At 40.3% G+C, this 18,198-nt stretch overlaps 3 protein-coding genes across 3 annotated transcripts; 2 read left to right on the top strand and 1 right to left on the bottom strand.

Annotated features, from left to right (window-relative positions):
- Positions 1-168: 168 nt before the first annotated feature.
- Positions 169-1,807, bottom strand: LOC133955823 (troponin I, slow skeletal muscle-like). The gene is made up of 5 exons (XM_062390858.1): positions 1,766-1,807; positions 1,226-1,357; positions 1,040-1,129; positions 768-938; positions 169-687 (listed from the first exon to the last, which is right to left on the bottom strand). The coding sequence occupies exons 2-5, from the start codon at positions 1,328-1,330 to the stop codon at positions 601-603; spliced, it is 453 nt and encodes a 150-aa protein (XP_062246842.1). The 5' UTR covers positions 1,331-1,357; positions 1,766-1,807; the 3' UTR covers positions 169-600.
- A 2,650-nt stretch (positions 1,808-4,457) lies between these two features.
- Positions 4,458-9,454, top strand: LOC133955819 (interleukin-17 receptor A). The gene is made up of 11 exons (XM_062390852.1): positions 4,458-5,305; positions 5,399-5,420; positions 6,192-6,326; positions 6,397-6,515; positions 6,619-6,739; positions 7,089-7,136; positions 7,220-7,377; positions 7,491-7,565; positions 7,674-7,743; positions 8,118-8,213; positions 8,304-9,454. Exons 1-11 carry the CDS (start codon positions 5,207-5,209, stop codon positions 9,197-9,199), a joined length of 1,839 nt encoding a protein of 612 aa, XP_062246836.1. The 5' UTR covers positions 4,458-5,206; the 3' UTR covers positions 9,200-9,454.
- Positions 9,455-9,654: 200 nt separating this feature from the next.
- Positions 9,655-16,231, top strand: zgc:136858 (uncharacterized protein LOC678543 homolog). Its single transcript, XM_062390851.1, has 19 exons — positions 9,655-9,863; positions 10,815-10,929; positions 11,030-11,144; positions 11,242-11,416; positions 11,701-11,812; positions 12,169-12,275; positions 12,426-12,552; positions 12,726-12,846; positions 12,959-13,044; positions 13,248-13,384; positions 13,470-13,529; positions 13,606-13,669; positions 13,761-13,855; positions 13,946-14,074; positions 14,513-14,627; positions 14,712-14,849; positions 15,000-15,166; positions 15,347-15,429; positions 15,577-16,231. The coding sequence occupies exons 2-19, from the start codon at positions 10,848-10,850 to the stop codon at positions 15,767-15,769; spliced, it is 2,106 nt and encodes a 701-aa protein (XP_062246835.1). The 5' UTR covers positions 9,655-9,863; positions 10,815-10,847; the 3' UTR covers positions 15,770-16,231.
- Positions 16,232-18,198: the final 1,967 nt, after the last annotated feature.

The following is an 18,198-nucleotide window of genomic DNA, read 5'->3' as shown; positions in this document are numbered from 1 at the left end:
CAATTTACTCCCACTGCTCAACAACCAGATTATAGGATGTCAGAGCAGTCTGGACTCTGTTTGATTGTGAATCTAATACACCACTATAATTTATCATATGATTGAAATAGCTAACTGGATCTCTAGATTAAAATGAAACCTGAACAAATGAAAGAAATTAAACAGACAAGGGATTGTGGTTGTTTAATCAGCATCACATGTAAGACACATAGGGCGACAGCGCCATCATCTGTATAATATGAATACTGCACTTCAAACATCTAACTCAAACGTTCTTCAGTCAAAAGACACAATTTCAACATTGAAAGGATGCAAAGTCGTCTAATTAAAGTGGCACACAGTGGCAGTCATTATATACAGGTTTACGTTACATCAAGTGCATTTGTGCATTTGTTTAATATTTGTTGTGTTGACATGAACTAACCGGTTGTGTTTCATCCTGAAATGAAAATATTTTTTATGTTGACATTAATTCTTAAATTAAGACAAAAAAATCAATTCATTTTTTATCTTTAAAAAATTACTTAAACATTGGAAACTCAAGATTTTCTTCAGAATCAATGTGTAGCTAACATCGTCTTGTTTAACATGGGCAGCTTCTTATTGTCCAGCAGTGAACAGCTTCTTCCTGCCCTGCATACCGGACATGGCCTCCACGTTCTTACGCCAGTCGGTCACCTCTTCTTTCTGGAAAGTGATGACACAATAGATTTTTAATCCGTAGTGTATTATGCCCTGTGGACGATTTGATCAGCCAACAACTTTACCTTCTCTTCTTCTTTCTTCACTGTCTTCAGTTTGGCCTTGAAATCCGCCTTCGTGAGTTTGGTGGTTTCTGTGAATGCACCCAGCATGTCGTCTGTCGTTTTCTTCACCCTCTTCAAGTTGGGCCGCTTCGCCCCCTTCAGCTCACTGATCTTGAGATTCAGTGTCTGGATCTGTGCAACAAAAGTCAAGCCCACTGGTGAACCAGCCATCCCACTAAATCATCCAGATAGGCCAGCTAATGTATTTACATTGTATTTGTGACCAACTGTACCTCAGTCCCACTTCTGGCTGCCTTAGCCTCCATATCATAGCGTGCTTCATCTACAACATCAATCTTACGATTTAGTTCTTTACAAAGATCCTGCAAAGAAAAAAGAACCATGAAAAATATTTATAGATATAAAATATAAAAATAAAGTAACACTGATCAAATCCGCTGAACCTTTTGCGTCAGTACCTGCAGCTCCTGGACAGACAGGCCTGAGAGCTTCAGTGGAGGGAAACACTCGTTCAATGCTCTTTCTTTTGCATGTTTCTTCTCTTCACTTTCGGCCACCAGCATAGAAGCTGCCTTCTTCAGCAGTTTGGACTGGAGGATAACAAGGTCTCAATTAGTGATGAAAACCAAAACAGTTTTCAACTCCCCCACACCTCCGCCAAGGTCCATCGATCCCCTGAAATTCAGTCAAGCTGCACCAAACTGACTCACTCATAGATATTAGTTCCTTGAATATGCCTGAAAATTCCCTGGGAAAACTTTGAAATTCCAAATCAAACGCCCCCTGATCCAGATTCACACAAATTTAAGTAGTTCTCCCTTGATCCACCAAGTTTCATCTTAATCGGTTCAGTAGTTTTTGTGCAATCCGGTTCACAAACAAACAAAGAAACATACAAACTAACAAACAAATGGACAGGGGTCACAACACAATGTCCTTGTTGGAGGTGAACAAGCAGCATGCTGTTCACATATTGGCTTAAGGGCTACAACACTAACCTTCAAATGCAGTCGGCGAGTTGCTGAATACTTTAGCTTTCTCTGTGACAAAGAAACACACACTTTACACATTAATGCGTAGCTATAAATGTAGGTTTTATATGTAATATTAAGCATGAAATTCATAGAACCTCTGTATATACACGGATGATCAATTACTGAAAGAAAACGTTTTGCTCACCGGTCTTCCTCATCATTTGACATGAAAAGTGAACAAAAGATGTTTTATATTATTATTCTGGAAACCAGAAGAAACAGTGTAAAACCTTTTAAACAGGTCAGTGAGAATACACAGTAAAAGTAGGGAATCTGTAAAGTAAAGTAGAATTGTACACAAATCAGTTACTTAAAGAAGTTAATACTCACCCCTCAGACATGGTTGAAACTTATGATACCTTTTGAGCAAAAACAAATTTTTAGAATCATTTTAAGGTGTGAATATTTAACATATGTTTTATTAAACAATTGATGCAATCTTCACTTAATAAAATCATCATATTACTTATATGTATCCAGCAAAGTCTCAGTAGTATTGTCAACAATTAACAATTGAATCCAACAAGTGAACTAATAGATTTATAGGTGCTAATTCTCCACAGGGGCTCTCAGCTACACCTCTCTATTCTTCCAGGACCAGCTAATCCTTGCTATTGTTATAAAGGGGGGGTGAGGGGTCTGTTTGCACAGCTATATCTGGACACATGTCTCTCATGCTTTGGTGTGTCCTCGCATCATGTGGCCTTGATGACGCCAGAGACAGTTAAGCCGCAGAGCTGTAGCAGCCAAGTGAGGGACAAAATAAAATCTGTTGGGACTGTTAGACTGGGAAAACTAGAGCAGGCCTAGCCCTTCAAGATTTATATTATCGTTTCCTTGTTTTGAATCAGGTTATTAATTGTTTTCATGTGGCATCGACACTAGAAAGTGCCAGTTTAGGTTAAAATGAAAATGAAAAGGACTTCAAAAGTTGTGTAATATTTTTTGTCATTAATTCCCCTTTCTTGTCACTTGACCAACATCAGCAACATATAATAAATGAACCATGACATTTCATATTAATAAACAGATGGAGGTGTCAGAGCAGAACTAATGCCTGTAAGTGCCTCTGACACAACACAGAAATATATCCAATTTGTGCTAAGCCGGCTTGACAGGGAGCGAAAGTCAAGGTAAACAAGCAAAGCCTGCAGACCTTGCCCTCCACGCCAGGCCATACGAGTGAGCCATCATCACTTATCACACCAGCTTTTCAGCCGTAGCCGTGGGTCAAGCACGCGGCCACACCAATACTTCGGTGGCCAGTTCAAGCCTTGGGTTACATATCCTCACTTAGAGGATCAAGCGCCCATCAAGAAGCTTGAGGTGTTGTAGAAGTCAAAGCCTGAAAGCCACAAGGTTGCTATGAGAAGTAGTAACATAGCAGGGATTCCCTCATATAAATACCAGCGACAGTATAGCCTTGTCAGGGGCATGCTGACATGCAACGTTCACTACTCACTGTAAAGCTGGACTCGATTTGACCCAGACTAACACTTGGTTGTAGCGACTAGAAGATCCAGGATGAATCTGAATTGTTACGACACATAAGAGTTTCATTATAGGATCCAACTCACCCTGAGTATTAGTAGAAATCAGAGCAGAAGCAGCAGCAGCAGTGGTGAGCGAGGTCAGGAAAAGACTTTATAGTTATTAGTGAGCGATTTGTGTTGTGATGATGTGAATGCCCCCCCCCTCCAAACACCTGACAATTGCTGCATCACAATGCACAATCCCCTTGTTGGTTCGCCCTTAACCCGTGACCCATTTATTTCATGTGATTGTTGTGCACAGGGTCACACCTCAAACACCCCTGATCTGATAGGCAGCAGTAATCCTCTGGGCAGATATCAGACACCTGTCATGCGCCGTGCTGGCTTAGGCTCTAACGTCAAAGACAAACTGTTATGAAGGTGCCCTTTCAGGTCGGGTTCAAAAGTAAATCGATGTCAGTTTATGAAGACGAATTGGAAATCCTTTAATAAAGTAGTATTATTATTATTTATGTTGGGGAGTCAGCCGCAGCTTCACATGTAAGGTTGTTTTTGGGCATGAAAATACGTGAGCAGGCTAAGATGCAAAGGGGATCCGAGCATCACCAAAGGCACTTTGGGTCCAGTGAGAGTGTTATGGCAATTCTTCCAATAGTTTTTAAGACTTTGGGGTTTTGAACAAAAGGACTGACTGACCACCATATTTTTTTTAAGTATAAAAATCTAAGTCCAAGGGGTCAATCTGAGGCTGGTGTTATAGACTGAATGTGTGGAAAATGAGGAAAAGTTTTAAAAACATTATACAGAAAACAATTATGGTTCAGATACCAGTTATCCAAGTTTTCAACTACAAAATTGGTGGGTTGAATAAAATATTTACATAAACCCTGAACGCAGCATGTCACAGACTATAGGACAGTTGTACTGGACATAAATGTATTTTTATATTTGGATCATGGTGTCACCATGGCTCCTGAATCAGTGCTGTGACACCACTCTCATACAGAGGATAAATACAACAGCTACTTTCTATTCTGGTGAGACGTCAGAGGCACAGGACCGTCTGTCCATCCACCTCCCTGTCTGTCTGTCTTACCATCCACCTGTCTGTCTGTCTGTCTGTCTGTCTGTCCATTCACCTCTCTGTCTGTCTGTATGTCTCTTTGTCTCTCTGTTTGTGTCTCTGTCTGTCTGTATTTCTCCCTGCCTGTGACTCTCTGTCTGTCTGTCTGTCCATCCACCGCTCTGTCTGTCTGCATGTCTCTTTGTCTTTCTGTATGTCTCTCTGGGTGTGTGTCTCTCTCTCTCTGTCCACATGTCTGTCTGTGAGTTATGCAAACTGATAGAGTTGAGCTCAAGGTCCAAACAGAGCCACAGACACATTTTTTTCCTATAAAATAGAATCCTTGGCACCTTAGTGGCTCATGTCCCTTTTTCCTCCTCATGTACTGTTAATTTTTGACTGTTTACTGTCCAACAAAGACTAGCAAAATGCAGGGTACACTCTTTCAACAGGACATTTGCTTCTTACAAACGTGATCACTGCTGCCACCCAGTGAATGTTTGGTGCGTTGACATATCATTTGACATAAGTCTTTATATTCTTTGAGAAGAAGGAACAAGAATATCTAACATTCAGAGAGCAATATAAGTAACCAATGCTGTTCTCACGACAGGAATGGAAACTACCTACCACACCTGATAAGAACGTCCTTCCTGTGTATTCAGATGCAAGCACCTGATAAATCTGAAACGAATCTCATTGGTTAAACTCAGAGTGCCATCTTCTTCTTAGTGTTTGTTCAACCAGACTCTCGAACCATCTCCTCAGAAGTGTCACTTAGTGTTTTGTATTTACTTTTTACTTTCTAAAGATTTTTCTCGTGTATTGTGCAGCAACACTAGCAACACAATGAGCCATCTTCTTTTTTTCTGTTTTTGTTTAACTGCTGGGCTCACAGCGTCGTCTTGTCTTCGGATTCTGAACCCACATCAGGACTGCAGACAACCGGTGAGGATTCAAAGTATCTTTGAGCATTATGAACAAATATTGAAGTGGGTTATTTCCAATCATAACGTGTGTGTTTTGCCGTATTGTTTTCAGGGTCTTGCCATTTGCAAAATCAGTGAGTATTTTAATTGTTATGTAGCCTATAGTTAAAACAACAGAATGGAAATATTTTGTGCAATTCTAAGCACTTTTGGATTTGACAGTTTTTAGTATTATTCCTAGTAAGGTGGAAAATTGATGCATAATGAGCTGGGGAGGGTGGGAATAACTTTATGAATGTTTTTTTTACATAAATGTTGTTCTATTAATCAGAATTTGTAAAGCAGTTAGTTACTATCACGTCAGATTGAATATTTTGCAGTGGAGCAAAGAAGAGTAGGAGTGAAAAGAAATAAGATTAAGATACATTTACAAGTCCCAAACACATGCACAGACATGCAAAGGCACACTCATAGGGAAATGGAACCTCTGCTTTTAACCCATCTGGTGAAGGACACACAGAGCAGTGAGCAGCCATGTACGGCGCCCGGGGAGCAGATGTTGGGGGAGTAAGGTGCCTTGCTCAGGGGCACTAGACAGGGTAGGGAGAATCCTCTTGGATTTTTGGACAGATCAATCCAGGTTCGTCTTTTTGTTGTTTCTCCGTGGAGTCGAACCAGAGACGAACCAGAGACCTTTTCTGCCCATAGTCCAAGTTTCTGCCTCTAGTCCACAGCAGAACTCGTTGGGAACATTCAAGTAAACAAACAAGTTTCAGAAATGTTTACCTTTTTGTCATGATTAAGTTAATGTATTGCATACTTGTGGGCAATTTTCAACCATTGCATATTAGTCAGTGAAATGTATCTGAAACATGATAATGTTTACACTTTTCCCTAAATACCAGATAACTGTTCAGATAAACACAAGGTATCTCAAGCTCCCAGCGGCCCAGTGTGGGATCCTGAGCATGTGGGAGTCGTGACTGACGAACGTGGGAGCGTCCCCAGTATGAATGTGACATGGAGTTTACAGACAAATGGTAAGTAATGCTAAACTCTGCAGCCCTGTGTAAAAGTACTTTACTCTACAATATGCGCTTCTATTGACAGGAGGAGTATTAGACCAGTCTGGGTCAGAGATAAATATTCGGGATGAAAAAAGTAATCAGAGTGTGTGTGTGCAGTTTTCTTTCAACATCACTGAACAGCATAATCCAAAAAAAGAGAGGGTAAGCAACATATATCTTTAACTTCTGCTGTAGCAGTGCCAACCAGTATACACATATACACACAGATGATATAAAACAGTAATGATTCTCATTTCTCTATCAGTGGAAATTTTCCTTGGATGGTGTTGTGGTCGAGCCTGATCACACGTACGCAGTGTCAGTTGTTAATTTGCCAGAACCCAAGAGTAGCGATGTCACTATCAGAAAGATAATTATTATCCCAGGTGAGTTTCCTTCATGTCTCGCTCATCAAAAGTACATTTTATTTTCTTAGTTTTTGTCAGATATGCATTTTTGGGGATTTGTCACATGATGTAAATTATATTTGCACAGTTATAAAGAAAAAGTTAATCGATTGCCATCTATTCAAATAACAATTGCAGCTTTGATTTTCAGTTTCACTTTCAACATGTTGTTTATTTGTTAAATAAACAGGAAACTTTATACTTGTTTATCTTATAGTTGACATTTTTTATGTTATTTCTCCAGTTCACTGATTTTGTTGCTTTTTTTTATTAATGGGGTACGACAGGAAGTTTAAAACCTTCTAATCAGATTCTTCTCAATCGTCAGGATGTGGTGACAGCAGAATACAAAAGGCTCAAATGTGTATCGAAAATGGTAAATTTCTCATTTTTACACTTTTCCAGTTTTAATGCAAAACCCAAAGAAATCCATTGTACTCTTTGCATATTTTATTTCAGGTAGTCTATGGAACCCTCACATGACCAAAGCCATGTATATGGATGAGGTAAAGAAAAAGTTGTTTGTCGTTTTGGGTTTTGAGGCAGCAGAGTATTCAGAGAGATACCAAGTCTCCATCCAGAGCCAGACTTTCCATTATTCACACAATGTCTCAAAGGTAAATACACCAAATGTCTCCCATTTCACCAGTGATGACCAGAATAACTGTGTGAGACCTAATTTGTACGACCATAAACCAGAATTTATTTTCTTATTCCATTAAACAAACAGGAGAACCGAACATCACTGAACGTGACATTTGCGTTCGGTTTTGGGCAGCTCCAAAAGTGTGACATGTTGTTAACGGTGAGTTCGGTTTTGATTTAATCTCCCATCCTCTTTAGTTAACAATGTAATCTAACTTTCAGAGGAGGACCATCAACATTACAATGACTTTACTCGGCTGTTTCATAGATTCAACCCTTTTTTATACGATGCAAAAACAACTGTCAACGCCACAAGATAACAATCAAAGACTGTCCTTGTAAGTACCTTTTTTGACCCAATCTCAATGACTCGAATCAGTGACTCCAATCAGTTTGCTTGTGACCCATTAAAATGAAGCACAGTTCACTTTGTTACCCTTTGTTGCAGCATTTCTGAAATTATTTAAATATTTATTTCAAACCCCAAAAAATGTTAACTCATAAAATATAAGAAAACAGATGCAAATGTAGGTATGAAAACTTTTTTAATTACCTACTATGAATAATGTCACCAGCCCCTGTGATTTAAGACCATTGCATCAGCGCCATACCTCAGATTGGGAATCACTGGTTTCATTATGTTTTGACTATCTTTTTGTATTGGCATAACAGTGTTTCTAATCTCTATCTGTTTATCTTGTTTATTGGTCAGTTTATTCACAACGGACACTCATCATAAAGGCAGTGGTGGGCCTGTTTGTCATTGAGCTTTTTTTTTTTTACTTCCTGTGGAGAGCATGTCAAAAAGGTTTGTCCTCGTATACTTAAACTTAACTTGAATTCAATCAAATTAGGCGATCATTGAATTCAAACTTGATTAACTGCCTACTTGTCCCAGGTTCCCTGAACACATCCTCATCTGCTGCCAGACAGCGACCAGAGGGTTTTCAAATGCAGGAGAGAAAGCGAGTCCTGGTCCTCTACTCTCTCGACCACCCCTTGTACAAGAACATCGTTCTCAAGCTCTGTGGCTTCCTTGCAGCAAAATGCGGCACAGAAGTGGTGCTGGATCTGCTGGACTCTGCCAGACTGGGAGCACTGGGAAGGATTCAGTGGTTGGACTGGCACAGAGAGCAAATCGAAAACTCCTCAGATAAGATACTACTCCTGTGCTCAAGAGGGGTACAGGCCAAATGGAGAGCCATGTGTGGAGACAAACAGGTTATTCTGAGGGAGGACGTCCACTCTCCTGTAGGCGACATGCTGACTCCAGCCCTCTGCCTCCTGGTGCCACATTTCATCCGATCTGCATCCTATGAAAAATACTTGGTGGCTTATTTCGATAATGTTTGTTCAGAGGAGGACGTCCCTTCACCTTTCAACATCGCAGTGAGGTACAAGCTGATGAAACAGTTCGAGGAGCTGTTTTTCAGGATCCTGGACACTGAGAAGCATGAACCAGGCAGAATGAACCACATCGAAGGGCTTTCAGAGGACGTGTACCACCAGTGCCCCTCGGGTAGAGCCCTGCAGGATGCCATAGAGGCTTTCCATGCACACCAGCTGGAGCATCCACACTGGTTTGAAGAAGAATCACTGGAGAGCTCAGAGCTGCAGGCTGATGATCCCCACATGACCAAGCAGCCTGACAGATCTCACTCCTTACCAGACTCCACCCAAGTCATCAGCCATGTACAGACCTGTGACACTGATTTCACTGCTGACAGAATGGCACTCAAAGGACCCGAGCAGCTGTTTCTGTGCTCCTCAGCTGAGTTCAGATCTTACTGTTGAGGCAAAGCAGCCGGTTTGATGATGATGCTCTTGAGGAAGATCCTACCAGGAAAATACGGTAGCACTTCACTTATGTAGTTTATTGACAACTACAGCCTGATTCAGATGCAAGAAAAGGATCTCGTACGAATAGATATGGGCTCATCCATAAAATAAACTAGAAAGGCACTAGAGTGCATACCAAGGCTCAATAGTCCATTTAAATTCACAGAAGGTCCCGTAAATAGGCCTGATTTTTCTCATCTAGACTCATTCATTATTCATTTGAAAAATCCCTGGATCCATTACAAAATGTAATGGGTTCTTTACTGACCCATTCCACATCCTAAGTTTCATGGTCGTCCTTCCAGTAGTTTTTGTGATATCTTGCTGTAATTTGTTGGTAGAAAAAAAGACAGGAACATTTATAATTCCTTTCCAGACTTTATTATATCTATGTAAAAATTGTTTTAAACAAACATGCTTTGTTGGTGATATACCGTGTGTTTTACCGTGTTGCTTGTTGCATTGATGTCAGATGTCACTGTCAACAGGAGACAATTCCAGACTGTAGTTTAGAGCACAGTGATCTGTCGTTGATGCTTGTGGGCTGTGTAAACAGTGTTCAGGTCAAAGTTCAACCCCTCTGGGCAAAGTTTCCAGTATTTGAGTTGCATTGGAGAAGGTAAGCACTAAACTCTGCTGGGGGAAACTTGGGGTAGCTTTTCAGTTAATGTTGATGGCTTCTTTCCAGCACTTTGATGGTCAGATTGATGGATTAAATGCAATGTTGGTTTGGGTCAATCGATGTCTGTGATCTTCTCTGTGTCATTCATGAGGTGTTGTTAACAAATTAAAGCTTTTAAATGAGCAGTGTTAACAAATTTGATCTGTACAATGAACCTTATTTGCTTTATGCATCAAACACAACATTGACAGTGTAATACATTACATCTCACAATCTTCTGTGTGTAGATGCAGTGAAATAGAAATAAAATGTGATAATAACACAGACACTGGCTGTGGACTTTGGGTGTAAGTTTTTGAGACTGGCCCCAAGAGGGGGATGGTGGTGGGAATTTGTCCCGACTTAATGGAGCAAAGAAAATCCTCACAATAGCTGGTTTGGACTTGTGCCTTGCAGTGCCAGAAAACACACAAACACACACACACAGATACAGCTTGCGGAGCCTGTTTGATAGTTCCTGCAAGAAATTGAGGTAATATTGTTTATTGTTCTGATTTCAACAAACAAGTGACCTAAACAGATTTTATGTGTGTACACAGAATGGCCACACTTTTTTTCAATATATAAAATTCTGCAAGAAATTGACCTAATCAACTTTATTGTCTCTTTAGAGTCTTAGTGTTTGCATTTTTGGGCTGCTGTAAAGAAACTGATGATCATCATCTGCTCAGTGTTCATCTTATTTTTAATCAAACAATGAAGGAGAAAATGTCTCAATCAAAATCATCTGAACCGCATAAGCATAGAAATTGACTGCTCATGTTTTGGTATTTATGCAAATAGGAGTAATACTGGAGGGGAGAATGACATCATCAGGCTGTAACAGTGAAAGACAGTTGATCAAATCAAGTTGACTGATCAGCTGACTCTGCTTTTTTCCCACTGAAGTGTTTTCAGGGTTTCCCTCAAAATCTGAGCAGAATGAGGAGAATGCTGAAGAGCGTCCCTGCACTCGTCCTGAGAAGGGGAATCACATCGTATCAGAGCACATGGTGCAAAAATGGTACATTTATCTTTGAAATCTCAAAAAGTGTATATTCCACACACAGCTCAAAGTGTAACGAAGATGATGGGGATGATGATTTGTGAATCTTTCCCCTCAGACAGCCTCTTCAGAGTTCATCCATCTGTATCACAGGCGCTGGCAGAAAACAAACCAGTGGTTGCCCTTGAGAGCACTATTATCACACACGGCATGCCCTATCCACACAACCTGAGGTACACCTGCAAGACCTTCAGACGTCAACACACTCTGATACCAGCAGCTACTGTGTTTTCATCCCTGACAATGATCCCTCTTGATATAATCGCACAGCACAGCAAAGGAGGTGGAGGCCATCGTACGAGCTGAAGGGGCCACTCCAGCCACGGTTGGAGTGATCGCGGGCAAAGTGCACGTGGGCCTGTCGTCAGAGGAGCTGGACCACCTCGCGCACTGCAGCAGCTCCGTGAAGGTGTCCCGTCGTGATCTGCCATACGTCACCAGCAAAGTGAGGCTATTCAGCTCAGATAAGAACAGTGCCGGAAGAAGTTTTCAGATTGTTTAACTTACAGTAGAAACACTCAAATTCTCCCTTTCATGTAAATGTCCTAAATCCATTTACATGATCCAAACCCCTGGTTTCATAATAATGTTGACACTGGGAATTCATGTCAGTCTGATATACGTGATGGCTGACCTGGTTGCAGGGTTTCATCCGCTTGAAATAAGTGAGTTTATATTTCGTTGTGGTGTGGTGCAGTCAGTCCTGAATGTATTTGTATGTTTTCTCAGGGGCTCACTGGGGGAACGACAGTGTCAGCCACGATGATAGCTGCCCATCGGGCTGGCATCCCTGTGTTTGTCACAGGTGGTATCGGAGGAGTTCACAGAGATGGAGAAAACAGTAAGATGACACACACTATTGAAAAATAGTGATGATAGACAGACTATATGGTTTTCACCTCCTTTTACGCGGAGGTCATTCTCAAAATAAACAATGACGTCCTCATATACCAATCCGATTTGATAACTAAGACCATGAACAGATCCAGCTGCTGAGGGCCGAGCCCACCTGGTGAGGGGATAGTTCACTCTGAGGAAGACCTTCCTTTGCATTAACACCAGGACTCAGGATTGTGACTTTGACTTTTTTTTTTTTTTGGGGCATGTTAAGAAGAATAAGCTGTTTATTTAAGGAGCCATAATAGTTACATAAAGTCTTACCATTAGCCTCCACTGACTAAATGATTGTTCCTTTAGGTCTGGACATCAGCGCAGATCTGACAGAGCTGAGCAGAACTCCTATCGCTGTGATCTCTGCTGGGGTCAAGTCTATTCTGGACATTGGTCGCACCCTTGAATTCCTTGTAAGAATATGGAGATAATTTTTAAATACTATTTGAGTGGAGACTTTTTATACAGCCAAATATGTATCAGCAATATTTTGTGTTGTATTATTTGAGATATGTGAATGAAACTAAAATAGGTTATTCCTTCTGCTGTGTATCTTTAATCAGGAAACACATGGCGTCTGTGTAGCCACTTATGGGAAGTCAAAGAACTTCCCAGCATTCTTCTCTCCTCAAAGTGGATTCACTTCCTCGTGCCAGGCTGAAAACCCTGCTGAAGCTGCAAAACTCATTGGTATATGAACATTTCATATCCTGAAGATTGTCCTAGAGTTTAAAGAGATTCTGTGTCCAGGCATATTAAAAACAGAATATGTTTCAGTTGGTGAACCCACTGTACAATTGGTTTGTCATGTTTTGTGTCATTTTTTGTTACATGTCTGGATGTCAGTTTTCTCTGTCTTTCAGCGAGCACTCTGTCCCTGGGTCTTCAAAGCGGTGTCCTGTTGGCAGTGCCCATCCCAGAGGAGCATGCAGCCGCTGGCCAGCAGATAGAGGAAGCCGTCCAGGCTGCTGTGACAGAGGCCAGGTACAGAAAGCCTGTTAAACTCTTGTAATCTGTCTCAGCAGTCATTTTCTACATCAATGGCGAATTTGATAGGGAAATCCTCACTTTTTGTTTGTCTTTTTGATTCCCTCAGCAATAAACGAATCACTGGAAGAGATGTGACCCCATTTATTCTTCAGAAGGTCAATGAGCTGACTAAAGGAAAGTCCCTTCAGGCAAGTATCCTTGAGAAAATCTGAAAAAATCAACCAAAGAACACAGGAAACATGATCATATCAAATTCTTAGAAAAAATACATTTTAGGTAGATTGATGAATGTGATTCCTGTCAGGCTGACAGAGTTAAACTACAGTCAACTTTATTGTCTACTGCTGATTACCTATGTGCTGTAATACACCTTCCTTAACCGGGGATGTTTCAAGACATCGCTCTCATTCATAACAATGCTCGAGTTGGAAGTCAGATCGCCTGCGCACTGTCAGAACTCAGGAATGAGAGAAAGTTCAAAAGTAAAACTCATCATTCTGGAAAACACACATCGCAATCAGAATCAGATATCGTGAGTACAAACACACATATTGGAGTATTTCCCCGGAGGTAATTTATTGGCAGAATAAAGAGACTGTAGTGCTTTTATTTTACAGGTTGTGATTGGAGGAATAAATGTAGATTTCATTGCCAAAGGAAAAGCAAAAACAATTCACGTAAGTTTCATTTACAACACATTTATCCACAGGTCTTGTAACAATAAAGTCTAAGAGCACTTCTTACCTCTTTCAGTTTGGACAGACCAACCCAGGAAGTGTGTGTCAGTCATTTGGTGGTGTAGGACGGAACATCGCTGGTGAGTTCTTTATCTTATTTTCCTGCATGTTTTCATCAACACTTTAAAACCTGATTTTGTCACATTCACTTCTGTGGTGTTTGTCTTCCAGACTCTCTGAGTCGATTAGGCCACAGGCCTCTGTTCATCTCAGCTGTTGGAGCTGATTCAAACGGTGATGCCGTGTTAAACTACTGTAAACATATGGTATGTGCACATCAACAGGTGACTGTCACTAAGCAGGATTAAAATTATTCTTACTGAATTATGTAAATGTTAAATTCTTGTTTCTGAAAGAACACCAGTGGTGTTGCCAGGCTGGGGGGACAAAGCACAGCTACTTACTGTGCTGTCATCACTGAGAGTGGAGAGCTGAGCCTCGGCTTGGGCGACATGGACATTCACCAGCAAATCACAGAGCAGTGTGTAAGTTTTATTGGGCAATATATCAATTAAATTCACTAGATCTGGATCTCATAAATATAAATTACCTAAATATGTCGGGTTAGGGTTAAACAACGCCCCATCTCACAATGTTAAAGAAAGTGAAGAAGAAAAAGAGATCCTGAATCTGAGCCTACCTGCACAGGTTCATATTAAATGTGTTTGATATAAATATTCTTTGTGTTATTTTGTTTACATTTATAGATAAATAAAACTACTTTCATGAAAATAATTAGCTGCATTAGTTTTCAATCTATATTTAAATGTTTTACTCTCTTAACCAATCCCTAAAATTATTTTTGTATTTTATGTGTAGCTGTGAAGCAGCTCTGTTATTAAAGGTTCCATAGAAATAAACATAACTTATTTGATTACTACACTTGTTTTATTATTATTCTATCTTTTATCTACATTTTCTAGGTGTCGCAGTTTGAGAAGCAGCTTTCATCAGCCACTCTTGTGTGTCTTGATGGAAATATCCCTGTCTCCACTATTGACTATGTTTGTGGTGTTGCCAAAAAGCACAACATCAATGGTAAGCATTGGTAAGACGGTGACTGATGATGAAAGATTGTCAACACAAGGTTTATTTGATGTATACCACTGATGTGTGTCACAGTCTGGTACGAGCCAACTGATTCAGAAAAGGCTTGTAAGCCTTTCCTGTCTGACGCCTGGAAGTCTCTGTCCTATTCGTCCCCAAACCTGGCGGAGCTGTGCACCATGAACAAAGCACTGGGTGTCCAAACACCTGAAGGTAAACAGAAGTGGAACGAGAGGCAGAAAAATAGTATTGAATGGTTCAACTGTAGACATTTGGACCCACCGTTGTTAGAGTTAGGTCACTTGTTAAAAATGTGAACAGTGTGACAGGCTGCGGATGTGGTTTTGGTTTGTGGGGTTGCAGTGCTGCCAAGTTCTCTGGAGGAGGTGCTTGGTGTTGCTGTGGATCTCTCACGCCCCCTTCTGGAGCATCTTCACTGTCTGGTGGTGACTCTGGGGGCTCATGGCGTGTTGGTGTGTGGAGAGCAGGACGCAGACTCAGTCAACCTGCAGCCAAGACAACAGAGGAGGGTAAGGACTGACTGACCATACATACAGTGTAATGTATGTCGATGATGATGATGATGATGATGATGATGATGATGATGATGATGATGATGATGATGATGATGATGATGATGATGATGATGACGATGATGATAAAGGTCACCAGAACAGTAAAAGTGAGGATAGTTTGTGCTACACTTTCAGAGAAGGCAGCTTTGTGCTGTACATTACCCGGCGCTGACCGTGACGGCAGAGGAAACAGTGAATGTATCAGGAGCAGGAGACAGGTGCTAAAACTTTTCTTCACCTTCTTTCTCTTCCCTTCTTTTTTCTTCTGCAGCTACAGTTTCAGACACTTTTCATTTCCAAGGATCTGTATTCTCTCTGCCAGTAACAGTTCAAACAGCAGACACTCATCTATGCTCTCTCTTCAGTCTTGCCGGCGCTCTGATGGCAGGGATCCTCCGGCGGCACGACACAGACAGCTGTGTTCGGATGGGGCTCTTGGCTGCACGGCTGTCCCTGGCATCAGCGCACCCCATCGACCCAACGCTCACCTTTGACTCAGTGGATCTGAACAAAGTCCAGACTCAGAACTGGCCCAAACCGAGCTACAGGTGCATATAGATTTGGGGAGAGCGTGGCCTAGGGGATAGAGCGGGGGTTCTGCAACAAGAAGGTTGCCGGTTCGAACCCCACTCTTTCCCATCTGCATGCGTAAGTGTTCTTGACAAGATACTGAACCCCTAAAATGGCCCCTCATAAATGCTGAGTGTTCTAAAAATGTAAGTCGCTTTGGACAAAAGCGTCAGCTAAATGACATGTAATGTAATATAGATTGAATATATTTTCAGTTTGGGACATTGACAGAGAAACATGTGAAGAATTTAGATTGTTTAACAGATGTTTCAGTGTTTTAAGATTTTCAGCCTTGGATTCATATGAAACCAAAATGAAACACTGAGTAAATAAATGTAATGTATGATAACATTTAGCACAAATTCTATTTGATATTACTGATTCTTTTGATGACCCCTTAACTTGAGCTCATGATTACAAATCCTTGTGAATAAATTATAAGAATAACCCGTATAAGGTTCTCTAGAGTTTTGATTTCTTATACTGCAGAAAACTACATATTGAACAGCAGTGATGGAGGAAGTAAGCGTTTTTGTCTAGCCTATTAGTGCTAATTTTACTTATAAAATGCGCTTCTTGAGTAAACTGACTGAAAAGAAGCATTGTTCCAAACCTTGGATGTTATGTTTATATAGAACTTAGATAAGAATGTCTGTTTTTATTAATTTAATAATACTTCCATCCTTCCATTCATTTTGTACTGCATATATATAGGCTCAGAGTGTAATGATAGATAGATGGATGGATGGATGGATGGATGGATGGATGGATGGATGGATGGATAGATGGATAGATACATACATACAAACATGCATACATACATACATACATACATACATACATACATACATACATACATACATACATACATACAAAGAACATTAGCAGCAATCGTTGGGACAATAGTATGTTATGATATGTCTTTCATTATTCAGAGTCAGGATCCAGATAAAATACAAAACAATTCCTAAACAGAAAATACAGACAATAATGACGGCAATTTGATATGAATTATCATAACTTAATGCACTTGGTTAATATTTCCATGGCACATGATTCATACTCAGTGTTGTGCATGAACGAATGCAAAAAACGCGTTCATTGAACACGTTCACTTTCATGAGAACGATGAACTGAACGCAACTCAATGACAATTAATGAGTTTGAACAGTGAACACGTTCATATTGTAGCGTCCTCGCGTGCATACGACAGGAAACTTCTCTCTTTATGTGTAACTTTATTAAAGTCCAGTGAACACATCACACTTCTTGTTCGTAAATCCGACACCCCTACCTGTTCACTAACGCTTTGGACATTTCAATACTTTCTCCTCAGGAGAGATGCTGTCTAAATCGAATGCTTTCACCATGTCGTTGCTCAGTGCCCGTAAAATGTCCGCGATGTAGCTTAACCTAAACCAACTAACTCTAATAATAATAACTAATTATGAGAGTCACAACAGGAAGTTAAAAGTAGAATGAAATGTTTCTAGAATATCTAAATAGTTGACGGGTAATTTTCTGTTGGTCGACTTATCAATTCATTTATTAAAAGCTAATTTTACCCTGCTAATTAGTCTATAGGGTTTTTATATTGTGTTTTATTTACATTTTTTATATTTGTTTATTTTTGTCGTGCACTGATTGCTGGTTGTACATCAAATTGCCCTTGAAGGATATTAAAGATTTTTTTTTATGGACAACTTTAGTTAATCACAAGCTGCGCAAACCAAGCTAGAGCAGCAGAGGAACCCAGCAGCCAGCAGGGGGCAGCCTCAGGACATCACAGCAGACTGTGATTCTTGTAAGGCGTTCAAAGATAAGGTTGGAAAATGTACTGGGTTATTCTATATCCAGTATCTAAAAGGTAAAAATCTAAAAGTAACTTTTAAGTAAGGCTGTCAAATATATGTAGTAAAGTACTAAATATTTTATCAAAAGCAGCATAACGGACACACATACATGATAATTTGGCCATCTTCTTGATGTGTTTAGTTCTTCACAGCATTCATCAGGCGGTGTGGCCTAGTTGGTATAGCATCCGTTCTCCAACAGAAGGACCTGGGTGGATTCCCACTCCTTCACACTTTTAAGTCAGAATTATATCGAACTCTTAAAATTGGTAGAATTTCACTTAATAATTGCAAAATATCTTACACTATGTAAATTTAGCTTAATTAAATATAAAAACAGGGAAAAAATTCAATTGTGCGCATATTGCGCACAATTTCTGTGCAATATGCTTCTGCTCAGGATGTGTGCAATGGGCTTCTGCGCAGATGTGCGCAGTAGGCTTCTGCGCAGCATGTGCGCATTGGGCTTCTGCACAGGATGTGCGCGTGCAGTTTTTATATTTTTAATTAATTTAATAATTTAATTTAATTTAATTTTTAATTTTTAATTTTTAATTTAATTTT

The sequence above is a fragment of the Platichthys flesus genome, chromosome 6, assembly GCF_949316205.1.
Source record: "Platichthys flesus chromosome 6, fPlaFle2.1, whole genome shotgun sequence".
Lineage (NCBI taxonomy): Eukaryota > Metazoa > Chordata > Actinopteri > Pleuronectiformes > Pleuronectidae > Platichthys > Platichthys flesus.
The sequence above is the reverse complement of the archived record's forward strand: the minus strand, read 5'-3'. Positions and strand labels throughout refer to the sequence as shown.

Bases quoted from the DNA above. Each gene is read 5' to 3' on its own strand.
- LOC133955823 (XM_062390858.1), bottom strand. From the start codon at position 1,330: ATGCTGGTGGCCGAAAGTGAAGAGAAGAAACATGCAAAAGAAAGAGCA. The intron at 1,130-1,225 runs GTACTGACGCAA...TTTTCTTTGCAG, and splicing joins TGTCTGTCCAGGAGCTGCAG to GATCTTTGTAAAGAACTAAA. The intron at 939-1,039 runs GTACAGTTGGTC...TTTGTTGCACAG, and splicing joins CAGCCAGAAGTGGGACTGAG to ATCCAGACACTGAATCTCAA.
- LOC133955819 (XM_062390852.1), top strand. From the start codon at position 5,207: ATGAGCCATCTTCTTTTTTTCTGTTTTTGTTTAACTGCTGGGCTCACA. The intron at 5,306-5,398 runs GTGAGGATTCAA...TATTGTTTTCAG, and splicing joins ATCAGGACTGCAGACAACCG to GGTCTTGCCATTTGCAAAAT. The intron at 6,516-6,618 runs GTAAGCAACATA...TTTCTCTATCAG, and splicing joins ATAATCCAAAAAAAGAGAGG to TGGAAATTTTCCTTGGATGG.
- zgc:136858 (XM_062390851.1), top strand. From the start codon at position 10,848: ATGAGGAGAATGCTGAAGAGCGTCCCTGCACTCGTCCTGAGAAGGGGA. The intron at 11,417-11,700 runs GTGAGGCTATTC...ATGTTTTCTCAG, and splicing joins TGCCATACGTCACCAGCAAA to GGGCTCACTGGGGGAACGAC. The intron at 12,276-12,425 runs GTAAGAATATGG...ATCTTTAATCAG, and splicing joins GTCGCACCCTTGAATTCCTT to GAAACACATGGCGTCTGTGT.